We start from the raw sequence: 20904 nt of genomic DNA on the forward strand, positions 1-20904 counted from the left end.
CAAGCATCCAGTGACAACCTTCCTAAACGCTAAGTCGATCCTTGTCTTAAACCTCTTCTCCGACCAAATCAAATCGTTGCAGTGAAGCACGCTGGCCATCTGGAGCCGTGCCAGGCCTTAGAGTAACATTAAACATCACATGCGTCAGGAATTAATAGTCCTTCCCTTTTGTCCTTTTGCAAACCTCTCATTCAGAGCGTCAGGCTTTTTTACTCTCTGCTTGTAAGAGTCGCGTCTAATTCTTTAACGCCGTCCCACCATCTGTCTACTAGAAAGTCAGTAGCAATTCTACTTGGTTCTTACTCGACACACGTGTACTGTACATGCAAATTACCCATTATTACACTCTAAATGCTATACAGGGAGGAGGCCAGGGAGGTGGAGGGGATTTGAACGGCGACATCTGAACAACTATACTGTCTCAGCTCGCATGCAAAGTGAACGCAGAATAGTGCCTGCTTAAAATTTAAGAACACATCTACCGGTTTCATTTTTTTCCACCCTCTATTTCCCATTCCAAGTGCGTTTTGTCTTATATCACCAGCGCTGCTTTTCAGTACATTTTCTGAAAATGTGTACATTTCAAGTACTATTTTCAGCAATGGGATAATAATTGTTTTGGTGGGTAGATCTCGTTGAGCTGGTCATTTTGAAAGTACATATAGCTCTTGTCTCAAGTCCAAAAAGTGTGGTCAGTCAGTCACCCCTGGCATAAATGGACCGCCTGACGTACTGTGGGCGTGTGTGAGTTAGCTTAATTTATTGGTTATAGCGAAAATACGAGGCTGACTCCGCTCGTAAGCCCGTTCTCGTGCATCTCTCGCCCAGGCGCCTTTTCCATCTTTGAAATCAAAACACCTGCGGTCTCCGAGGCTAGGGGAGAGGTAATTAGAAGTAGCTCCTGCATGTCGTTAACGAACTATCGCTGCAACCTGGCGACACCATTGTGAGCATGTCAGTGTTGCCAATGTTTCACATGGTTCAAAAGCCATTTTGCAAATTGGCGGGCCGTAGGTAGCCAGAGGCTTGAAGGATCCTGGCATCCGACGGTTTGGGCGGTTTCTTCTGCTCTTGCAATTAAATGTGTGTATTAGTTTTGGCTTTGTGTTGGTATGGGTGCCTTCTGACTAACTGGACCAATGCATGACTGTGTGTGCTCAGATGTGTCTTTGTGGTTGGCTGTGCATGCCCACGTGTCTTTTTTTGTTCATCTGAGAGAGAGAGAGAGAGAGACAGAGACAGAGACAGAGACAGAAGCCATGATTAGAAAGAGAATGCTGTCTGTTTTCTTTCACTGTCGGCCAAAGCCAAAAGCCGCCATCAATGCCGGTGGCAGCCAGTCACTAAAGGAGCCTAGCCATCTCTCTCTCTCTCTCTCTCTCTCTCTCTCTCTCTCTCTGTCTCCTTGTCTATCCTTCCAGTCTATCCTTTTTGTTTTCTTTTTGTATTACTGTTCTCTCTCTCTCTCTTTCCTCTCTTATGCAAATCTAATTTATCTGCCTTCATCCTTTGTTGTCTAATCGTGTACAGTGTTGCCTTTTTGTGCTCAGCCAGCCTTGCTTTCAGTTGAAGCTCTGGACTGAATTTATTTGTGTTAACCATCACAGCGGAAAGATAAGCCCCCCCCCCCCCCCCCTTCCCTAAGAAAGAAGAAAAATAAAACTGTCTTTTGAAAATCCTTCACAAGCCAAACGCACTCGAACTGAACGCCAGAGTAAATGGAGTTAAAAGGTCTCATCGCAGGGGAGCGGTGAAAGGATTTTTGCTTATTGTTTCCTCCCACTCTTCCTTTCACTTGTAGCGCTTCCCTTTACCTTGTCCTGTCTCACTTTGACAGTCTACCCTGTTCACTGTCTATCTCTGTCCTTTGTGACCCAGCCCTGCCATACAGTGCTATTCAGCCTCAGTGGAGGGGGTCAGTGTGTGCATGTGCGTGCGTGTGCGCGCTTGTGTGCGTGCATGCGTGCGTGCGTACGTGCGAGATATGTAAATTACCTACGCATCGGGGCCCTTTGACTGAATTCCTGCTTCCCAGTTGGCTATAAAAGCTCCCCTCAGGCGTGTCCTCCCTTCACCCTCACCGAGCACCGCTGGCTGCCTCTCTGCCCAACGGATAGCTCTACCATCCATCACTGTTAATGCAGGTTTCATGCTTTCATTAGTGTCTTCCCCTCACCACCACCCTTTCCTTACATAACGCCTCCTGCCCCATGTCTTCACCACCACCCTTTCCTTACATAACGCCTCCTGCCCCATGTCTTCACCACCACCCTTTCCTTACATAACGCCTCCTGCCCCATGTCTTCACCACCACCCTTTCCTTACATAACGCCTCCTGCCCCATGTCTTCACCACCACCCTTTCCTTACATAACGCCTCCTGCCCCATGTCTTCACCACCACCCTTTCCTTACATAACGCCTCCTGCCCCATGTCTTCACCACCACCCTTTCCTTACATAACCCCTCCTGCCCCATGTCTTCACCACCACCCTTTCCTTACATAATGCCTCCTGCCCCATCACTTCACCACCACCACCCTTTCCTTACATAACCCCTCCTGCCCCATGTCTTCACCACCACCCTTTCCTTACATAACCCCTCCTGCCCCATGTCTTCACCACCACCCTTTCCTTACATAACCCCTCCTGCCCCATGTCTTCACCACCACCCTTTCCTTACATAACTCCTCCTGCCCCATCTCTTCACCACCACCACCCTTTCCTTACATAACGCCTCCTGCCCCATCTCTTCACCACCACCACCCTTTCCTTACATAACGCCTCCTGCCCCATCTCTTCACCACCACCACCCTTTCCTTACATAACGCCTCCTGCCCCATGTCTTCACCACCACCCTTTCCTTACATAACGCCTCCTGCCCCATGTCTTCACCACCACCACCCTTTCCTTACATAACGCCTCCTGCCCCATCTCTTCACCACCACCACCCTTTCCTTACGTAACGCCTCCTGCCCCATCTCTTCACCACCACCACCCTATTCCTCCTCTTCATGTTTCTCTCCCTCCAGTGTTTCAGCTATACTCTCCTTTAGGGAATCGGCGTTAAGCAGAGAGCTGACCTGATCACGACAGTAGTCCCCATTTGCGCGTTCTCTCTTTCTCCCCCCCCCCCCCCCTCTCTCTCTCTCTCCCCTTTTTCCGAACTCTCCTGAACTTGAACGCAGCAAAAATGTGTCCTCTGTGTGGAGAAATCCATGTCGTACGTCATCTCCGGGGTCGCGGCCTGAAAACATTTTTGCTATTTTCACCCAAAAGTTTCATTTTAAGGAATTTCAGACTCTGCCTCCATCATTCTCTGCACGTCCCTGCTCTCTCTCTCTCTCTCTCTCTCTCTCTCTCTCTCTCTCTCTCTCTCTCTCTCTCTCTCTCTCTCTCTCTCTCTCTCTCGTCCCCAGGGTTTTTTCTCTGCATGCCTGCTGTAGCGTCCTGCTGTGCTGGGTCCTGTTTAATTGGTCATTCAATGTGTGAAGGAACGGCTTCATCCTCCTCACACACACACACACACACACACACACACACACACACACACACACACACACACACACACACACAGCACCACCGGCTTTCTGACTTCCCCCACTAAACATCCCTGTCTGTAAATGTGTGTGTGTGTGTGTGTGTGTGTGGTTTCCTGAGGCTTTCTAACAAGTTCTACTGATGCACGTTAAGCTATGGGGCTGTGTCAAATCCGCCTTCCCCGTGTCTCTCTTTCCATGGGATCTTATGTTGTTAACTGGCTGACTCAGCTTTCCCTGCACCCTGACAACCGTCTCCATGGAAGAATGAGAATGACGGATAACTTAGACCCTCTCTGTGTTTGAGGGAGAGCACGCGCCGTGCTGCATGTGTGTCCGCGTGCACCCGCTGCAGCGCATCACGACAGGAGGAGGGAAACATCCATCACGGGTGTCAAAGACGGGAAGAAAAGTATTCTTTTGAGCGAGAGAGGGGGAGGGAGGTGGGATAAGTATAGAAGGAGAAAAGAAAGAGAATGTCTGGGGTGTGTCCAGACCAATTTGTGAGAAAAAGAGAGCCTTACCTACTGTAATTGTTCCTGGCGACATGGTACTGGAATGTTTTCAGAGATACGAAGATTCCGCAAATACTTTTGAGAAAAAGGTTTTGAGTTCCCGGAGAGTTTTTGCATCTTATACAGTAGCACCATTCATTCATGGCTCACCTCAGGAAAAGTTCAGCTTTGGCCGCGACGCATTGTGTTGCTTTTGTTAAGCCTGAATACAATGGTACACCAGGGGCTTAGCCGCCCCACGGTACACTCTTCAGCTTTATGTAGGTTGAGCGCAGCGCTGTCTGCTCGGCGTTCTTTGTTCCCGAGGTTGATGTGGACCACGTGTGCAGCATTCATTAGCTGCCCGCACTCCATCCATAGTCCTTTCCCGTGAAACATAGCGGTAATTATGTCGGAGTCTTGATAAACTGAACAAGCCGTGGACATTTTGCTGAACTCACTGTCTTTGTCCCGCACAAATCATTTCAATGGCGCCCTACGTCACAGTTGTAGTGTTATATGTTTTCCCTAGCTGGAGGATGTTATGTCTAACTTGGTTATGGGTGCACTGCGCGCACCAAGTTGTGTCCCCGAGATTTTTGAGTGCCTCGGAATGTCATTAATTCTAATGTGCCGCTGGGTTTCCGTTTATTCACACGAGGCGAGAGCATAAAGACGAAGTACTAAGAAAGAGCTATAAAATGTTATTTACATAGACAGATACAAAGAAAAGTAATGTCTTGCAGACGAAGCAGACACGGCTAAGACTGTATAGTGCATTTCGGATCACAGAACACGCAGCTGTTTGCAGCTGTGAATTCATATCACGTAGTATACATCATCGTCATATGAGCTTTATACTCACCCACTGGGTGTCTTCCGTCCTGTTTGCTACGGCATTACAGACTACACTGCATGTCTGCATTACAGACTACACTGCATGACTGCATTACAGGCTACACTGCATGTCTGCATTACAGACTACACTGCATGACTGCATTACAGGCTACACTGCATGTCTGCATTACAGACTACACTGCATGTCTGCATTGCTACACTGCATGACTGCATTACAGACTACACTGCATGACTGCATTACAGGCTACACTGCATGTCTGCATTACAGGCTACACTGCATGTCTGCATTACAGACTACACTGCATGTCTGCATTTCATGCTACAATGCTCGACTGCATTACAGGCTACACTGCATGTCTGCATTACAGACTACACTGCATGTCTGCATTACAGACTACACTGCATGTCTGCATTACAGACTACACTGCATGTCTGCATTACAGGCTACACTGCATGTCTGCATTACAGACTACACTGCATGACTGCATTACAGGCTACTGCATGTCTGCATTACAGGCTACACTGCATGTCTGCATTACAGGCTACACTGCATGTCTGCATTACAGGCTACTGCATGTCTGCATTACAGGCTACACTGCATGTCTGCATTACAGACTACACTGCATGTCTGCATTTCATGCTACAATGCTCGACTGCATTACAGGCTACACTGCATGTCTGCATTACAGACTACACTGCATGTCTGCATTACAGGCTACACTGCATGTCTGCATTACAGACTACACTGCATGTCTGCATTACAGACTACACTGCATGTCTGCATTACAGGCTACACTGCATGTCTGCATTACAGGCTACACTGCATGTCTGCATTACAGGCTACACTGCATGTCTGCATTTCATGCTACGCTGCTCGACTGCATCATAGGCTACAGTCACTACACTGAGTCCAGGGGATGGAGACGTGCACTACTCAAGAAGTAGTGTTGAGCAGGTGGTGCGGCCGTGCGGGGTGATCATACCACCCAGCCATCACACAGCCTAAACCAACATAACCATAATATTTGCACACGGCAGGCCTTCCTAACACTAATTGCATTCGCTGTAAGAAATGTTTTAATTAAAACTAAATTAGGCCTATTTTCTGTTATCCCCCTGCCCCAGAGGATATCCCAGGCCTTAGTTTCTCTATAGTTTCTCTCTGTGTCTTTTTTTCCCCCTCCCTCGGCGGTGTCTCTCGCCCTTGCACTTGTACACTGTATATAAGCTTCCTATTTTTGTGCCAAGCTTCCCCACCCGTCCCCTCTCTTCACTCATCCATCTCCTCCCTGCCTCCGTTCGTTTCCATTATCAGATAATGGAAACCTGACACATCTGTGTTGCTCAGGGGATTGCGGTCTCATGGTGTGTAAGCAGGCCTACAATAGCTCCACATATCTCACCCTGTAGTATCTCTGCTACCCAACATACCAGTAGAGATCAGGTGCAACTTCAGCTGACATTTTTCACTATGCACTTAAAGCTGGCATGGGCCACACAAGGGCACACTATTTTTCTCCTTTGCCGAGATGAGTGATACACGTATCTGTATGTATGGTGAGTCTATGAATGAGTGCAAAGGCAGGTTATTAGTAATGTCAGACTCCTTTGCTTCTGTTGCATGTCGGGAAGAAACCACCTAACTCCAAGGAAAATGAGAAAAAAAAATCAAGAAATGAAGAAAACCTTATATTTCTAAGATAAAGCAATACTGCCTCGTCAAAGTTGGTGTTGTGACTTTATGTATTGTCAATTACTTGCATGAGAGGGGGAGAGGTGGTGGAGTTATAGCTGCTTTAAATGTGAGGGTCCAATGGAGTTAAGTTATTTTATTTTATTTAGCTCTTTACTACTTTTCATTGCTTCAATATGTTTTTAACCAACACACAGACGTAAAGGGTGTTCAATAGCAGTGATTTAAGGAAAACAAATCTAAAACCTCAAAAATGGAGTTGGGTGGTTTCCTCCCGACAGCAGTGATGTGCTGTTGACACTGTGCCTGACTGATTATTTGCGGTAGATAGGAATGCAAATATATTTTCACTGTAGTCAATTAAAGAACTGGATTGAAACCACTGCCATGTCCATGCATAATCATTACCTCAGCTGTGGAGCTGGTATAATGGTTTAGCCCCCATCATTATATTTGTCTGTCTGTCTGACACAAATCCTGAAATGACCCAACATTGTTTGACTGGTTGGCCAAACAACGGTCCTCCAGGCTATGGACTGGAACTAGACAATTGGGTGCCTGCCTGTATTGGATCGACACCACCTCCTATGGGATGTACCAGTAGCCAATCGCGGGCATGCAGTACGTTCTTCAGCACAAGCCAGGAAATGACAACTCCTGAAAGTTAAAGTTACGTTGAAGTTCAGAAACAAGCCTGGCAGTGGCCCGGGACTACCACAGAGAATTGCAGATGAATATTGCATATCCAGTATTCACTTCAACTCCCACTGACTATATCCCTCTAAACAAATTGCCCACAATTTCACACATTGCCCATACAAGATACAGCCATACTGGGGTTTGCCCCAGTATATGGTGTGTGTTAATAACACACACACAAAGTTCAGCTGACTATAGCTACTACAGGGTAAACATACACATGTATATTATTCTTTGTTTGCTGTTTTTTGCACTCTCTTGATATTATCTTATTTTGCTGTTTGCTGTTTGCTGTCTATGCTGCGGCATTGTCTGAAGGAAGCCTTCTGTGTCTGTACAGGGACGACGAACATGCTCTGATCCTGCAGTACTGCCAGACCCTGGGAGGAGAGCTGTCGCCCTGCAGCCAGCCCCAGAGCCCTGCTCAGATCCTCCAGACCCTGGGAGGGGAGCTGTCCCCCTGCAGCCAGCCCCAGAGCCCTGCGCAGATCCTCCAAGCCGTGGAGAGGGAGGAGAGAGGAGAGCTGGAGAGAATCATCTCCCGCCTGGAGGAGGAACAGAGGTACAGTTGAGGTTTATTATGACCTGTGGGGACACTGAGGTTTATTATGACCTGTGGGGACACTGATGAAGGCTGCTGGATAGCCCGAACGTTTGTCTTCCATTATAGCAAAACTAAAAAGTAGAAAAATGCAGTCTTGGTGTGTGTGCGACCCATTACCGTTATTTGTGAAATAACTAAGTACATTTTCTTAAGCACCGTATACTTGAAGTATAATTTTTAGGTATACTTTACTTGAGTATTTTCAAGTTCCAATACTTTTACTTCTACTCCACTACATCTCAGAGGCAAATCCTGCACTTTTATTTCACTACATTTATTTTGAAAACTTTAGTTGCTAGTTACTTTGTAGATTGTTATTATTATTACGAAACATACATTAGCAGATCTACAAGCTCACAATACGTCGCTATTTTGTAAAGATTTTTATTCATTTGACAATTTGCAATGGGACATTCTGCATAGATAGATAGATAGATTTCTTTATTTTTGTGTCATGCACCAAAGGCGCCCAGCCCACATGGGCTTACAGGACACACCATATCATTACATTCAATATTGCATTGTGTACAATAAACAGATATGTTTTGTTGATATTCCCTTTTCTTTTTTTTTCTTTTTTACACAAACAAAACATTCTGCCTTATTTCCCACGCCCTGCATAAAAAGTCTGCCAAAGCAAAAGTACCTTTCCTAAAACAAAATTCCAGTTTTTCATAGTCCTCCAACCAGAAAAAGTCAGCACAGATGGTTGTCATTTTACAAAATAATACATGTCTTAATTCTTCATATAATGGGCAGTAAAACAAAAGATGAATTTCATTTTCAATTTCTTTTAAATCACACACTAGACAGACTCTGTCCTCCTCAGGAGTACCAATGAATCTACCCGTTTCTAAAGCTAATGGTAAGGTCCCAGAATGCAGCTGTGCACAAAAAGATCTCTGACTTTTGGATATATTTTGTGTAACATAAGGATCAGGGCCATAATTATTTTTAATAAGACGATATGTTCTTAGTTTTGGTTTGTACCATAATTCAACGGCCCAACTCTCCTTATACCCAAGGAACATACAGTTCTGTATTTCATGAATATTACAGCGTAGTCTATTTAAATAAATAATGAGTGCTTTCCCTTTTGGCACTTTAAGTAAATTGTATCTACTTTTACTCAAGTATATTTTGAATTCGGAACTTTTACTTATAACAGAGTATATCTATGTTGCACTATTGATACTTTTACTTAAGTAAAACATGTGAGTGCTTTTTCCACCACTGAAGGTGACCTGTGCCAGAGTTGACGTCTGGCAAAAAAGAGAGAGGCATGAGTTTGGAGGAAGGGTAGATCTGTTGATTTAGATATGGAATCGACTTCGTCAGTCACAGCTGGGGCAGATTTATATCTAAAATCGATACAAACACATACGGTAGCTGGCATCAGGAAATGTTATTCAGTGCAAAGGGTATACCTGTCTGTTTGTGGCTGCCTTGTTTGCTGGTCAGGTCATCTTCTTCTTCTTGCGTGCGATGCTTTTGTCTCATTTCCCAATACAATACAACACAGAAGCACTCCACTCACACTTTCCGAATGCTGCAATGGTCTCATATACACACGCGCCAAGTCACTGTGCATTTTGATCGGTGCCTGGAAATGACTTAGGAACGGAGGGATATTGTTGCGTGCTATTGTTGCAGAGAGGCTTTTGAGTGCCTCTTCCGGAGCGAATTAACACTTGTGCGCGCACACACACACACACACACACACACACACACACACACACACACACACACACTCTCTCTCACACAAACACACACCGTGCTTCACTGCCAGGCTCATAAACAGCTACTTAAGAAAAGCACTACAGCTGACAGCTGTGTGTGTGTTGTGGCTGGCGGATCTCTGTGTGTGACTTTCTACTTCCGATATGACTTTTAGAGGTAAGTTAGAGGTAAAAATGACACCCCCTGCTGTGTGTATTTACACGGCGGAGGCCTTTGGATCGTCTGTATCAAATCTCTCTCTCTCTCTCAACAACATCCCTTCCTCTTCCCCCACACAGGAGCCTGCAGAGGGAATACGAACAGCTGAAGGAGCAGCACAGCCAGCGAGGAGTGATGGGGGTCTCCGCCCCTCCTCCTCCTCCTCCTCCCGGGGGCCACTGGGGGGGGGACGCCACCGAGGGCAGCGCCTCTCATGGCCTCCCCGACGAGGCGGACCTGCTGGCCGAGGCCAAGCTGCTGCGTCAGCACAAGGGCCGCCTGGAGGCCCGCATGCACATCCTGGAGGAACACAACAAGCAGCTGGAGTCGCAGCTCCACCGCCTCCGGCAGCTCCTGCACCAGGTAAAGCAAAGCAGAGCAAAGTTATACCATGTTCACCCTGCAGGGTATAACTGGACTAAGCTCAAGAACTTGTTTATACAGCCAGGCCCTGCTCATATAGAACATTTCATGGTAGGGGTTCAATGCCTTGCTCAAGGGCACTTCAGCGGTGGCGCACTACGAGCTTGTAAATCTGCTATTTTTATCGTGAAAATGTGGCGCAAAGCTTTTTTCAACGTTTTCAACTCAAATCTTTGCTTCTGGAGGGTCCCTGGAACAACATGTTTTCAGATGGGGCTCGGCGGCCAATTACATATATTTTTGGGGCTGTTGTTTGAGAACCACTGACATAGAAATGGGTTAAGTACTGTACAATTCTGAGGTATTTGTACTTTACTTGAGTATGTCCAATTCCCAGTACTTTGACTTCTACCCCACGACATCCCAGAGGCAAATATTATTGTACTTTTACTCCACGACATTTATTCAAAACCTTAAGTACTTAACGTAATCACTTCAGCCGTATACATTCTGTATACAGTATACATGCGACGCATTGTGAGCTTGTAGATCAGCTATTTTCAAGTTGAAAACTTTAAATGAGACATTCTGCATAATGAGTAGTTTCTACTTTTGGTACATTAAGTACATTTTAATGCCAATACCTTACTTTTACGCGAGTACATTTTCAATTCTGGACATTTACTATAACTTTACTTTAACAATTAAGTACTTTATTTCCACCACTGCATAATACTGCACATTACCAGGCGGTTGGACACCAGCAGTAAAGCAGCTTAAGGTTTAGCATGGCAATGTGCAACTGTCCGCAAGGATGGCTCTAATTGGAGTCTCATCCCTTTTTCCAGGGTTAGTCATGTTGTATTATTTTTCTACAGGAGACCATGGCACAGGTGGAAACACAAGCTCTCTTCACCAATGTTGATTGGAATACTACAATACCACTAAGTAAAAAAAAAACAATACAGGTTAATTGACGTCAGCTGTTATCACCATGTACTTGTCAAAGTACACGGTCGACGGAAACTAGGGATAGTTAAAGAACAGATAATTCCCCTTGGCCTGTGACAATGGAACAGGGTGTCTTCAGGGAACACACTGTACATGGTAGTCTGTGTAACATCAGCAGTGGCTTTGTCTTTGTTGGAAGGAGGCTTTAACCCATTTAGGCCTGACATCGAAATTTAGAAAATGTCTTCTAAATCTTTTAGTTTTCTGAAATACCCATGTCAGTGGTGCTCAATATTTCATGTCATGAACCCCAAAAATGATATGTAATTGGCCGCCGCCCCATCTGACAATATGTTGTTCCAGGGGTCCCCCCCTAGAAGCAAAGAATGGAATGGAGTTTAAAACGTTCGCTCTGAAAGAATATATATTCAAAGATTTGCGCCACATTTTCACGATTTTTCAATTTATTTTTAACATAATGCTTAAAACTACCAAAATGGGTTCCCGCCCAGATTGGATTAAGGATGGGAAGCACACACTTCATCCACAAAGAGCCCTAGACAGCCGTGCGAAGTAAATAAAATACGTCTTTAGTGGATTGTATACGAGACACGTGGAGTTCATAACATGTGGACACAAACGCACCCGTTCACAATGAATCCTGCCTCCTTCGTCTGCCGTGCGTTTACATATATCCGATAGTCTTACTCTTAATCACATCATTACTATTCCATCCATGGATCTCCGCTTCTCCCCATCAATAGCTTTAAATGTCTGTTTATATTATACGCCTGGCCTAATCGCTGTGCAAAGTTGGAGAGCTCCAGCTGGGTAGAGAAGCGTGCAAGTCTTCCAACCCACCACACAGCCAATGAGAGTAAATTATGGGCAGAGAGAGCTTTGACTCTCCGCCTAGATCTGGACGTGGCCGCACAGTGAAAAAAGTCGATTTTTTTTGGAGAGCCCAAAGCAATTCCATTTTCAAATGTGGAATTGCAAAAACATGCTTTCTGGGGGCTAAATCTGCTATGTTTGTGATAGCGTAGCCTACGTGCGCTATCGCACTCCCAATCAGTAATGTGATCTACTACGTCGCATTACCCACACTGTACATTATTTGGTGTTTTCATATATTCAGAACGGGTAAGGTCTAGTATACAATAGATCATTCTGGGGATCCTTGACACAAGTTTGAGCACCGCTGACATAGAAATAGGATTTAGAAGACTTTTTTTTTTTTAGAATCATCCTCAGGTCTAAAATGGGTTAATAAATGAACCCTTTTTTACATTTAAAGATTGTGGCGATGTTTTTCTAAAGGGTTTGTGCACGTTTGAGCCCAACTATTCAGAAAACCCCAAACCACACCAAGTTCCGTTTTTTTTGGGTGCAATTGAGGTCAGGAAAAATATAGTTTTTTTTTATTACGTCACCAAGACCTTTTAATGTATTTACTGAATAAAGCCTCTGAGATGCAAACACACAAACACTGTGTCACGCAACGCAGAAGAACTCGACTCCCCGGGGGTCCAGTCGATATGTCAGCATGGCTCTCTGTCAACCGCAGAGTTGCCGCAGACCTTCCGGAATGATAAATGTCCGTCAAACGGGGACGTCCACGCATTCATAATTTGCGCTCCTGGAGGCTTTGCTTGACTAAAGCACTATTCTAAGACGGGGCCTGGAGACATTTGCTGGGCTCCGGAGAGGAGACGCTGCCATTGCGTTCTAGCCTTTACTGGCGCCAGCGGCAGCCCGAGATAAAGGAGGAGAGGGATGGACAGAGGGAGCCGGATAAGAAGGACGGGGGGGAAAAGGAGACGAGATAGAGAGAGAAGGAAGGGGTTTCAGGGAGCGTAGAAAGCATTGATTTGGTGTCTGGCAATTGAACGCTAAAGGCCATAGGGATTCTGTAGGAAATGTCACTGATCGTCCGACGGCAAGGTGTGAGTTCAACCCATTTATCAGCCGACCCAGGTAGCAAAATTATATTGACAAGCAATTAACCCATTAAGACCTGAGGCCAATTCTACTGTGTGGCTCTCAAACTTTTTTCATGTCGGGAAGCAAAGACTTGAGTTAAAGAAATGTTCGCTTAAAAAAAAAGCAATTAAGGTACTGTTTTGTTCTTCCATCGTTAGAGCAGCTGGTGCCAAGTGTTCTTTCCCCCCCCTCCTGTCTGGCTGCGTATGTTGTGCTATAGCAAACCTTTTCACATGAGGTGCTCATCTGCTCCTACTTCATTACACACAGAATGCATCTGTTGTCTGGGCGCTCTTACTCTGACAGGACATATTGAAGTTTATCCTGCTGTCCCTCTTACTGAAGTCCTTTCTAGATACCCTGCCTTCCTAGCCTGATTGTCAGACTCTGAGAGCTTTCAGCTGGAAACCAGGCTACTGCCTTCCTACACAGTGCACACAGTATATAGCTACAAAGCTGCTGGATATCAGTTAGAATAAATCTAATTATTTCTTTCTTTCTCTCTCTCTCTCTCTCTCTCTCTCTCTCTCTCTCTCTCTCTCTCTCTCTCTCTCTCTCTCTCTCTCAGCCAGAGGTAGACTCAAGGGTAAATGGCGTGTCCTCTCCCAGCGTGCAAGAACAAGGGCCACTTGATGAAAACTCAGGTGATTCATGCACACACACACACACACACACACACACACACACACACACACACACACACTGCTGCTGCTGCTGTTGCTATGAGACCCACATACAGTACACACTGCTTGCTGATGATGATGCAGATATACTGTACATGTGCACAACCCCCTCTAGCCAATTAATCGCCATGGGAGCGGCTACACTGGACTGCAGCTGTTCACATCACTCATACTTTGTTACTGTGTGTGTGTGTGTGTGTGTGTGTGTGTGTGTGTGTGTGTGTGTGTATGCGCGTGTGTGTGCAGAGGAGATGCTGGACCCCCACAACAGCAGCTCAGACCTGGCAGACGTAATGGAACAGATTAACAACACCTTCCCTGCATGCAGTCGTAAGTTCCAGTTCCTACTGGTTTCCCCTTTTCACCCACCGGTGGTACTTCCCTTCTTTTAAGTCTAACCCTTCCTTCCCCGTCAAGTCATTCAGCTGTTCAGCGCTGAAACAAAACCAAAAACAACACAGACTCCCTGGTTCAAATGTGTCCAGATGCATGTCATTACCTCGTCTCTCCTAACCCTCGGCTTGATCCACATTTTGTTTCCACAGCGCAGTTCCCTCCGGGATCTCTGTGTAGCCCAATCGCTGAAGAAAGCCCTCCCTTTTTCCGAGCTACGTGGCAGGCGATTGGGTGGCACCATCTGTCTTATCACCGTCCAATCATATTGACACGTCTACTGCACATGACTTATAGATAAATTGTGTTAACGAACGCCTGATAGCATAAGGTTTAACACTTAACTTTATCTCTACCGCTAGCTGTTAGCATAAACCCCAGCTCCCAGTGCCAGCATATGTGTTCACTTTAAAAGACAGTGTTTGCCCCCCCCCCCCCCCCCCCCCCCCCCCCCCCCCCACACACACACACACACACACACACACACGCACGCACACACACTTGTTACACACACACTCTAGTATCATTGGAACAAGCACTGAGTGTGCGAGAGGCGAATGTCATACTTTACCATTTAGTCAAAAATGAGCCACTGATTTGTAGGAAAAGGGTAAACTTTGGACTCTTTTAGAGCGGGTGTTTGTTGTTTTAGTACACTGTCGGACACATTGGCCCTCATCCTGATTGGAAGCCAATTGTTCCCAGCACCCATAAACAATTATGACTCAACAATGTCCTTCATTCCTCCTCTGCTTTCCGCTGCTTTACTTAAGAAGAAGCTCTGCCAACTCTCACACGCCTCTGCAATGTTGCCTTTATTCCTGTTCCTTTTGTTCTTCTCCTGTCATCCTGTGTGTGTGTGTGTGTGTGTGTGTGTGTGTGTGTGTGTGTGTGTGTGTGTGTGTGTGTGTGTGTGTGTGTGTAAAAGACTGGACGGAAGCACGTTTGTTTGTGTGTTTTATGTACGTAGCCTTGTGGTACAGTAACTCTTCACTTTGTCTGTATTCTTTCCAGGGCCGGATTTCACATTGGGCTAGGGTGGGCCGGGGCCCGGGGGCCCCCAGTCTAAATGAAATTGTAAATGATTGCAATCCAATTGAAGTGAGATTTGTGTTTAGTTATTGTATATTTAGTAGTATTACGGTTAAAAGTTACATTGAGAGCTTCTGCTCTGCTGTGTGCACTGCAGACAGTGCCTGCTGTGTTGTGGGGTAGCTGTGGAAAGCCTTAGACAGACAGACAGACATGCTGTGCATGGTGGGCTTTAGACTGGATATGTCTGTCTGTCTGTCTGTCTGTCTGTCTGTCTGTCTGTCTGTCTCTTTCTTTTGCGGGGCTGGGAACCCCAAAATAAAACCAAAATACCCCCATTTTCTTTTATGTAGTATAGTTATGGATGGGATAAAACATAAAACATTTGATTAAATTACAAATTTAATGAAATATTAGCATTGAGAGTACAGTATGCCTTGTGCCCTCTCAGCACAGTTAATGCTATGTGAATTCATTATTTGATTAAATCAGGAGAAAACTTTAGGCCCTCATTATCCTCTGTGTCAGGGATTGGAGGAGAAAGCCTCCTTTGGGGGGGGGGGGGGGGGGGGTGTTCATCAAATAAGGATGTGCTGGTAGTGTGAGTGTTGCCACTTGCTGACTTTAAATTGTATTTGAATGTCCTCGATCGAAACTCCTGTGGGGTTTTTAGTTACAAAGCCATTCTAATCTGGCAGAGTGCTAGGAGGATATTAGCATTAGGTTACTGCTCCGCTCTAAGGCACAATAGTCTTAGCCATCCAAATAATGTGCATTATGTGTGAGAGGGACCCAGAGGGAGTAATAACTTACTCTGGACTCCAGCATATGCACGGTGTAATTGAGCTGTCCCTTTTTGATTATTTCTAGCACTAACGTATTGGCTTTTTGTGTGTTTTTTTTTTCCCCCTGCAGCCTCGAGCCTCTCCTCAAGACCACAGGTAAGACGTGGTTCTTACAGCCTTGTAATTATGCTTAAACGCCAGTTAGAACCGAAATGAGCCAAACTATAGAAAGATACGCCATCACCATCCTATGATCCTATACCCATTTATGGGTTACAGCTAATTCCCTGCTGATGGTCTTTTATATTCAATGCTATGGCATGTTGCCCATCGCGTAGTAATAATTTATCACCAGTCCTTCAAACGACATAAATAGCCACATACGTAAAAGTCAACGGAGCTAATACGATGACAGGCGAACATAAATATGAAGTGTATGTTTATTGTTTATATTTGTCACTGCGGTTGCAGATTATAATCCGTGGGAGGCACGCACGTGCACGCACGCGCACGCACGCACGCACACACACACACACACACACACACACACACACACACACACACACAGTTTGCTCCTTTTTTGGGGTTTTCTGTCCTGTTTTTTTCACCTTTTACCAGTTAAGAAATTAGGTCATGTTGTAAAAGTCTAAGAAGGTAGATCAAACATTTTAGAACATTCTTTTGACAGAATGACATCTCCTGTCTCCGGATAGAAGACCTCAGCCTGTCTGAAAATGAAAGGCACCGCTAATGGGTTTCTGAGTAGCTCCATTATCAGCACATCCTCCTCCAATCCCACTTCACGATTTCTTGTGCTAAAATGGGTTCTAATGGAGTTCCGTGAAAAGCACTGGCCACTGTCTCAGTCGTTCACATCACTTTTCTTATACATCCTCCCCCTGCCATCGCCGTTGCTTGCTTGATTGCCTGCTTTGATTGCGTGCTGCAGCTCCATTTCGGTGGATTTATTACTTTATTAGTCGGAAATGTTATTTAACTTGTTTCGCCAGTGCCTTACCCCTTTTTGAGCGGCGCTATAGCCCCTCCTATATTCAGCTATCGTGTAGATTTTCGTCTTACACAATCATTAAATTCCCATTGACAATGAATGGAGAATTTACGCCATGTGTGTCCGAGCAAATCGACATGTTACGTCATGATGATGCCCCTCACTTCACACGGGTGTGATTTTTTGTACTATTTAAAAAGAAATACATTATAAAATTGTTCAACTAGCCGATCTGCACTGTGAGCTTGTGGATTGGCCTTTTGAACTATTCAAAAATATTTTTCAAAATATATAAAAATGGCAAAGACGTTTACGGATAAGGGGTATAAGGCCCTTACTTAACATTGGTCACTTCAGCAACACAGCATAAAGAATTCACACAATAATACAACAACAAATACAAACGCATATTATGTACAAAAGGGATGGTAAAGTATCATAAATAACATTTACATGTACAGTATATGACAGTATATTTTAGTAAAGTTCTTAAAGAAGGTTTCATGATATAAAAAGTGTCCAGTGGCTATTGAAGTGAAGCGCTGTAGTCGCACAACCAAAACAACGTTTCGTCGACTGAGGGAAAAATATAATTTTTGTTTGCCAGATAGTTTTTTTCTTTTTTTGTGCTTGTGCTGCTTTTTTAAGTCATAGTCACCTGAAGAGTTCACGGAAATACACAGTCTTCAGTAACAGAGCGCAGCCCTCCCAGCTTTGTGTTTTGAGCATGAAATCTACACAAAGGCAGGCCAGTTTAATATTTATTGCCGTACATTCAGCACAGCAGGAAAGAAGAAAAGTGCTGAGAGACCTGTCTCCTCACGCCTGTCCTTTCGTTTTCCTCCTTTCAGTTTAAACGCCACATTATCCGTCCTTATTTATTTATCTATCTGTCAAACGGGTCAGTAGAGCATGGCTGCCTCCCCCTAGATCCAACAAGACAAACAATGTGAGAACAAACTAGCCCTATCCCGGGCGGCGGTGGCTCAGGGGTAGAGTGCCTGGATGGGAACCGCAAGGTTGCCAGTTCGAACCCGGGCTCCCCCAGAGTAATTACTGTCGAAGTGTCCTTGAGCAAGACACTGAACCCCTAATTGCTCCTGATGTGCTAGTTGGTGCCTTGCATGGTTTCCGCTGCCATCAGTGTATGAATGGGTGAATGTAATGCACAATCTATGTAAAGCGCCTTGGATAAAGGCGCTATATAAATGCACCATTTACCATTTTATCCCTCCACCTGCATCTCAAGAAACGTCTTGAAACGATTTGTAGTACGTCCTCTGTACAGATGCTCACACAAATAGTTTTAGAGATTTGAAGAACATCTTGAGGAGTCTATTTACAGTCTGGAATTGGATCCGTTTTTTGCTCTCACGAAGGTGCCAAATGATGCATCAAGAAGAAATACAGCTCTGTTTACATATTTGCATAGTTTTAGCCCCGCCATATAACCTGACACTGAAAGCCCTTCCCACGGCAGCCGTTTCTGCGGAAGTCTTCCACGATTGGTTCAGAGTCACACCAACCAACGCCGAGCCAGGCTAACCACATTATGAATTATGGATCTAATAATTATGCATTGGTGTTCCGTTTTCTGCCTTTACAGGTGATGTGAGCGCCCGGGCGGCCTGTACAGTAATGAGTCCCGAAGGGGGAGAGAGAGGAGCATTCCCCAAACAACACACAAGACTTCCTCCATCTCCTGGACACCAGAGGACACATATATACAGTACAGTGACGGAGAGCTAGTCCACACCACCCAACTCCCCCACCCACCCCCCGCCCCCTTAGCCCAGAGAACCCACCCTAAAAACCCAAAGACACACAGGACCAGTGACCTTTACTACGATTACCACCACCTTGTTGTATTGTACTATGCAAAACTGTACATTTTATGAACTGTAGATTGTACCTTAAGTTGGTTAAAAACATTTGTGAGTGATTTGTTTGGATATGCCGATAATTATTTGGGAACCGAGGGGGGGGGGGGGGGGGGGAGGACTTTGTATAGTGAAATACGCTTTTTGATGTTAAGAGGGTGGGGCAGGCTTTTCTGTTGTATGTTTATTTTTCTTGTCTAGTTCTGCCTTCACTGGGAATCACACTGTTACATTTGGTCATTCCATTGCAATCTTCTGCCTTTTACCTCACATGCACACACCAACCCCCCCCAACACACACACACACACACACACACGCATGCACGCACACACACACTGCACCACTATTACTCACTCACTGTCATAACAAGAGACATGGCCACAGACTATGTTCTGATTTTGAGAGTGTCTATATCTTATTATCCTAATATTGTTTTTAAGACATAGACTCCATTCTCAAAGCATCTCTTTGGTTTGAAGGCCCTTCTTGTATAGCATGCTCGATGTCGAGGTCCCCTTTAAAGCGTTGATGTGATTCATGTCGGCATGGTCGTCGTGCCGACCCCGATTTGTTGATGTAAACCTTAACCCCTTCTGTGCCTATACAGTTGTCATTCCACGTGTGGAAGACAGAAAGAAACGCTGATACATTGAAGATGGCGTACGTGTGTAAAAAGAAAAAAGAGAGAGAGAGCGAGAGAGGTTTGGAAAATATTGATTTGAGTCGTTCCAAAATTGGGTTTGTATAACCGGGCCCCGCGGTCATCATGTAGAATAGTTTTATATCAAAAGAAATTCAATCAAAAACCTTTATGTTTGAAAAAAAAAAAAGAAGAAAAGAAATCAGAAAGAAAGCCATGATTGCCTTGCTACCTCAGACTCATAGACACAGTTTCCCGTTCGTGTGGTCTGTAAGCTTGTTTGAACTGAAGGTTATATATATATACCGTGTGCAACTAGCACATGGATGGAACACAAACGGCCCCAGTTCGGCATCCTAGAAGCCTGTGCTTACTGTATTGATTGATGTACACTGCAATGAGGAGAGAACCAAGTTTGGAAGAGGAGAACAAACAGGATTCCTATTACTGTACCACAATGGGTCTGTGTGGACTGCTGAAGCTAGCCGCCCGTTAGCTAGCTAGCCGCTAGCTAGCTAGCCGCCCTAACCCATGAGTATTAACTGTCGTTTTTCCACTGGTCTTCTAGCACTGGTCCCTCACTCGCGTCGTGTTGTCGTGCTACTATTATGCTATCCTGTAAGACTTGTGAGATTTAACAACACTACTATAAACCTCCTCCAAACTGTGGAATGGTGACCATTTTGACGACGATGATGATAACTGTTATGAAGATTATTATAAAACCGTACCATGGCAGAACTACGTTGTTTCTCCCGAGGTGTGTAGAGTAGATTGACCACACTATGTGTAATATGGCTACATTGTTTTATTCTAAATAAAAAAAACGTTTTTTTTTTATAACAAAATTGGTTATAGTCATTGCATTATTTACTTTAAAGGGGCACCAAGTTGTTTTCCCAGAACCTGGACATTCCAGGAAGCTACACATATCGTCGATCTGAGCTGGTGGGGCATGTTCTGTGGCAGCCTGGCACATGGCCGAATGTGGGACAAAACAGAGCCTGCAACAAACATACACAAGAAATTGGTATATTTACTTATGTATACAGTGGGGTCCAAAAGTCTCGAGTCCACTCTCAGTATGTGTCAAAGTGTCTAGTACGGCTGGGTATATTTTAGATTGAGTGATGTGACTGTCAAGGAGGCAACCTGTGAAATGATATACTGTTATGCTGCCTATTGCTAATGCATGAGTCGTTTGTACTGTCACGGTAGTTTGAGTTGAGAGACATTTCATAGTAATATAAATATCACTTCACAGGGTTTCTTAACAGTCATCACAAATCTATCCACTGCTAACAATCATCTCGCCGTTTTGCTGAACGCCTATTTCGCCGGGTTGGAGGCAACCGGCAGCAA

The 20904-nt window shown here is 45.0% G+C and overlaps 1 protein-coding gene across 7 annotated transcripts in view; it reads left to right on the top strand.

The window, feature by feature from the left end:
* utrn (utrophin) overlaps positions 1-20380 on the top strand; it is a 254571-nt gene extending 234191 nt beyond the window's left edge. For all 7 annotated transcript variants that reach the window (XM_080791556.1, XM_080791561.1, XM_080791557.1 and 4 more), the window contains 6 exons: positions 7621-7842; positions 9903-10185; positions 13688-13763; positions 14049-14132; positions 16143-16168; positions 18628-20380. In XM_080791556.1, the coding sequence (XP_080647682.1) occupies positions 7621-7842; positions 9903-10185; positions 13688-13763; positions 14049-14132; positions 16143-16168; positions 18628-18636 (700 nt within the window). In that variant the 3' untranslated portion in view covers positions 18637-20380. The remainder of the gene's footprint in view (positions 1-7620; positions 7843-9902; positions 10186-13687; positions 13764-14048; positions 14133-16142; positions 16169-18627) is intronic.
* Positions 20381-20904: the final 524 nt, after the last annotated feature.

This window comes from Protomyctophum bolini (genome assembly GCF_963924005.1).
Source record: "Protomyctophum bolini genome assembly, chromosome: 19".
Lineage (NCBI taxonomy): Eukaryota > Metazoa > Chordata > Actinopteri > Myctophiformes > Myctophidae > Protomyctophum > Protomyctophum bolini.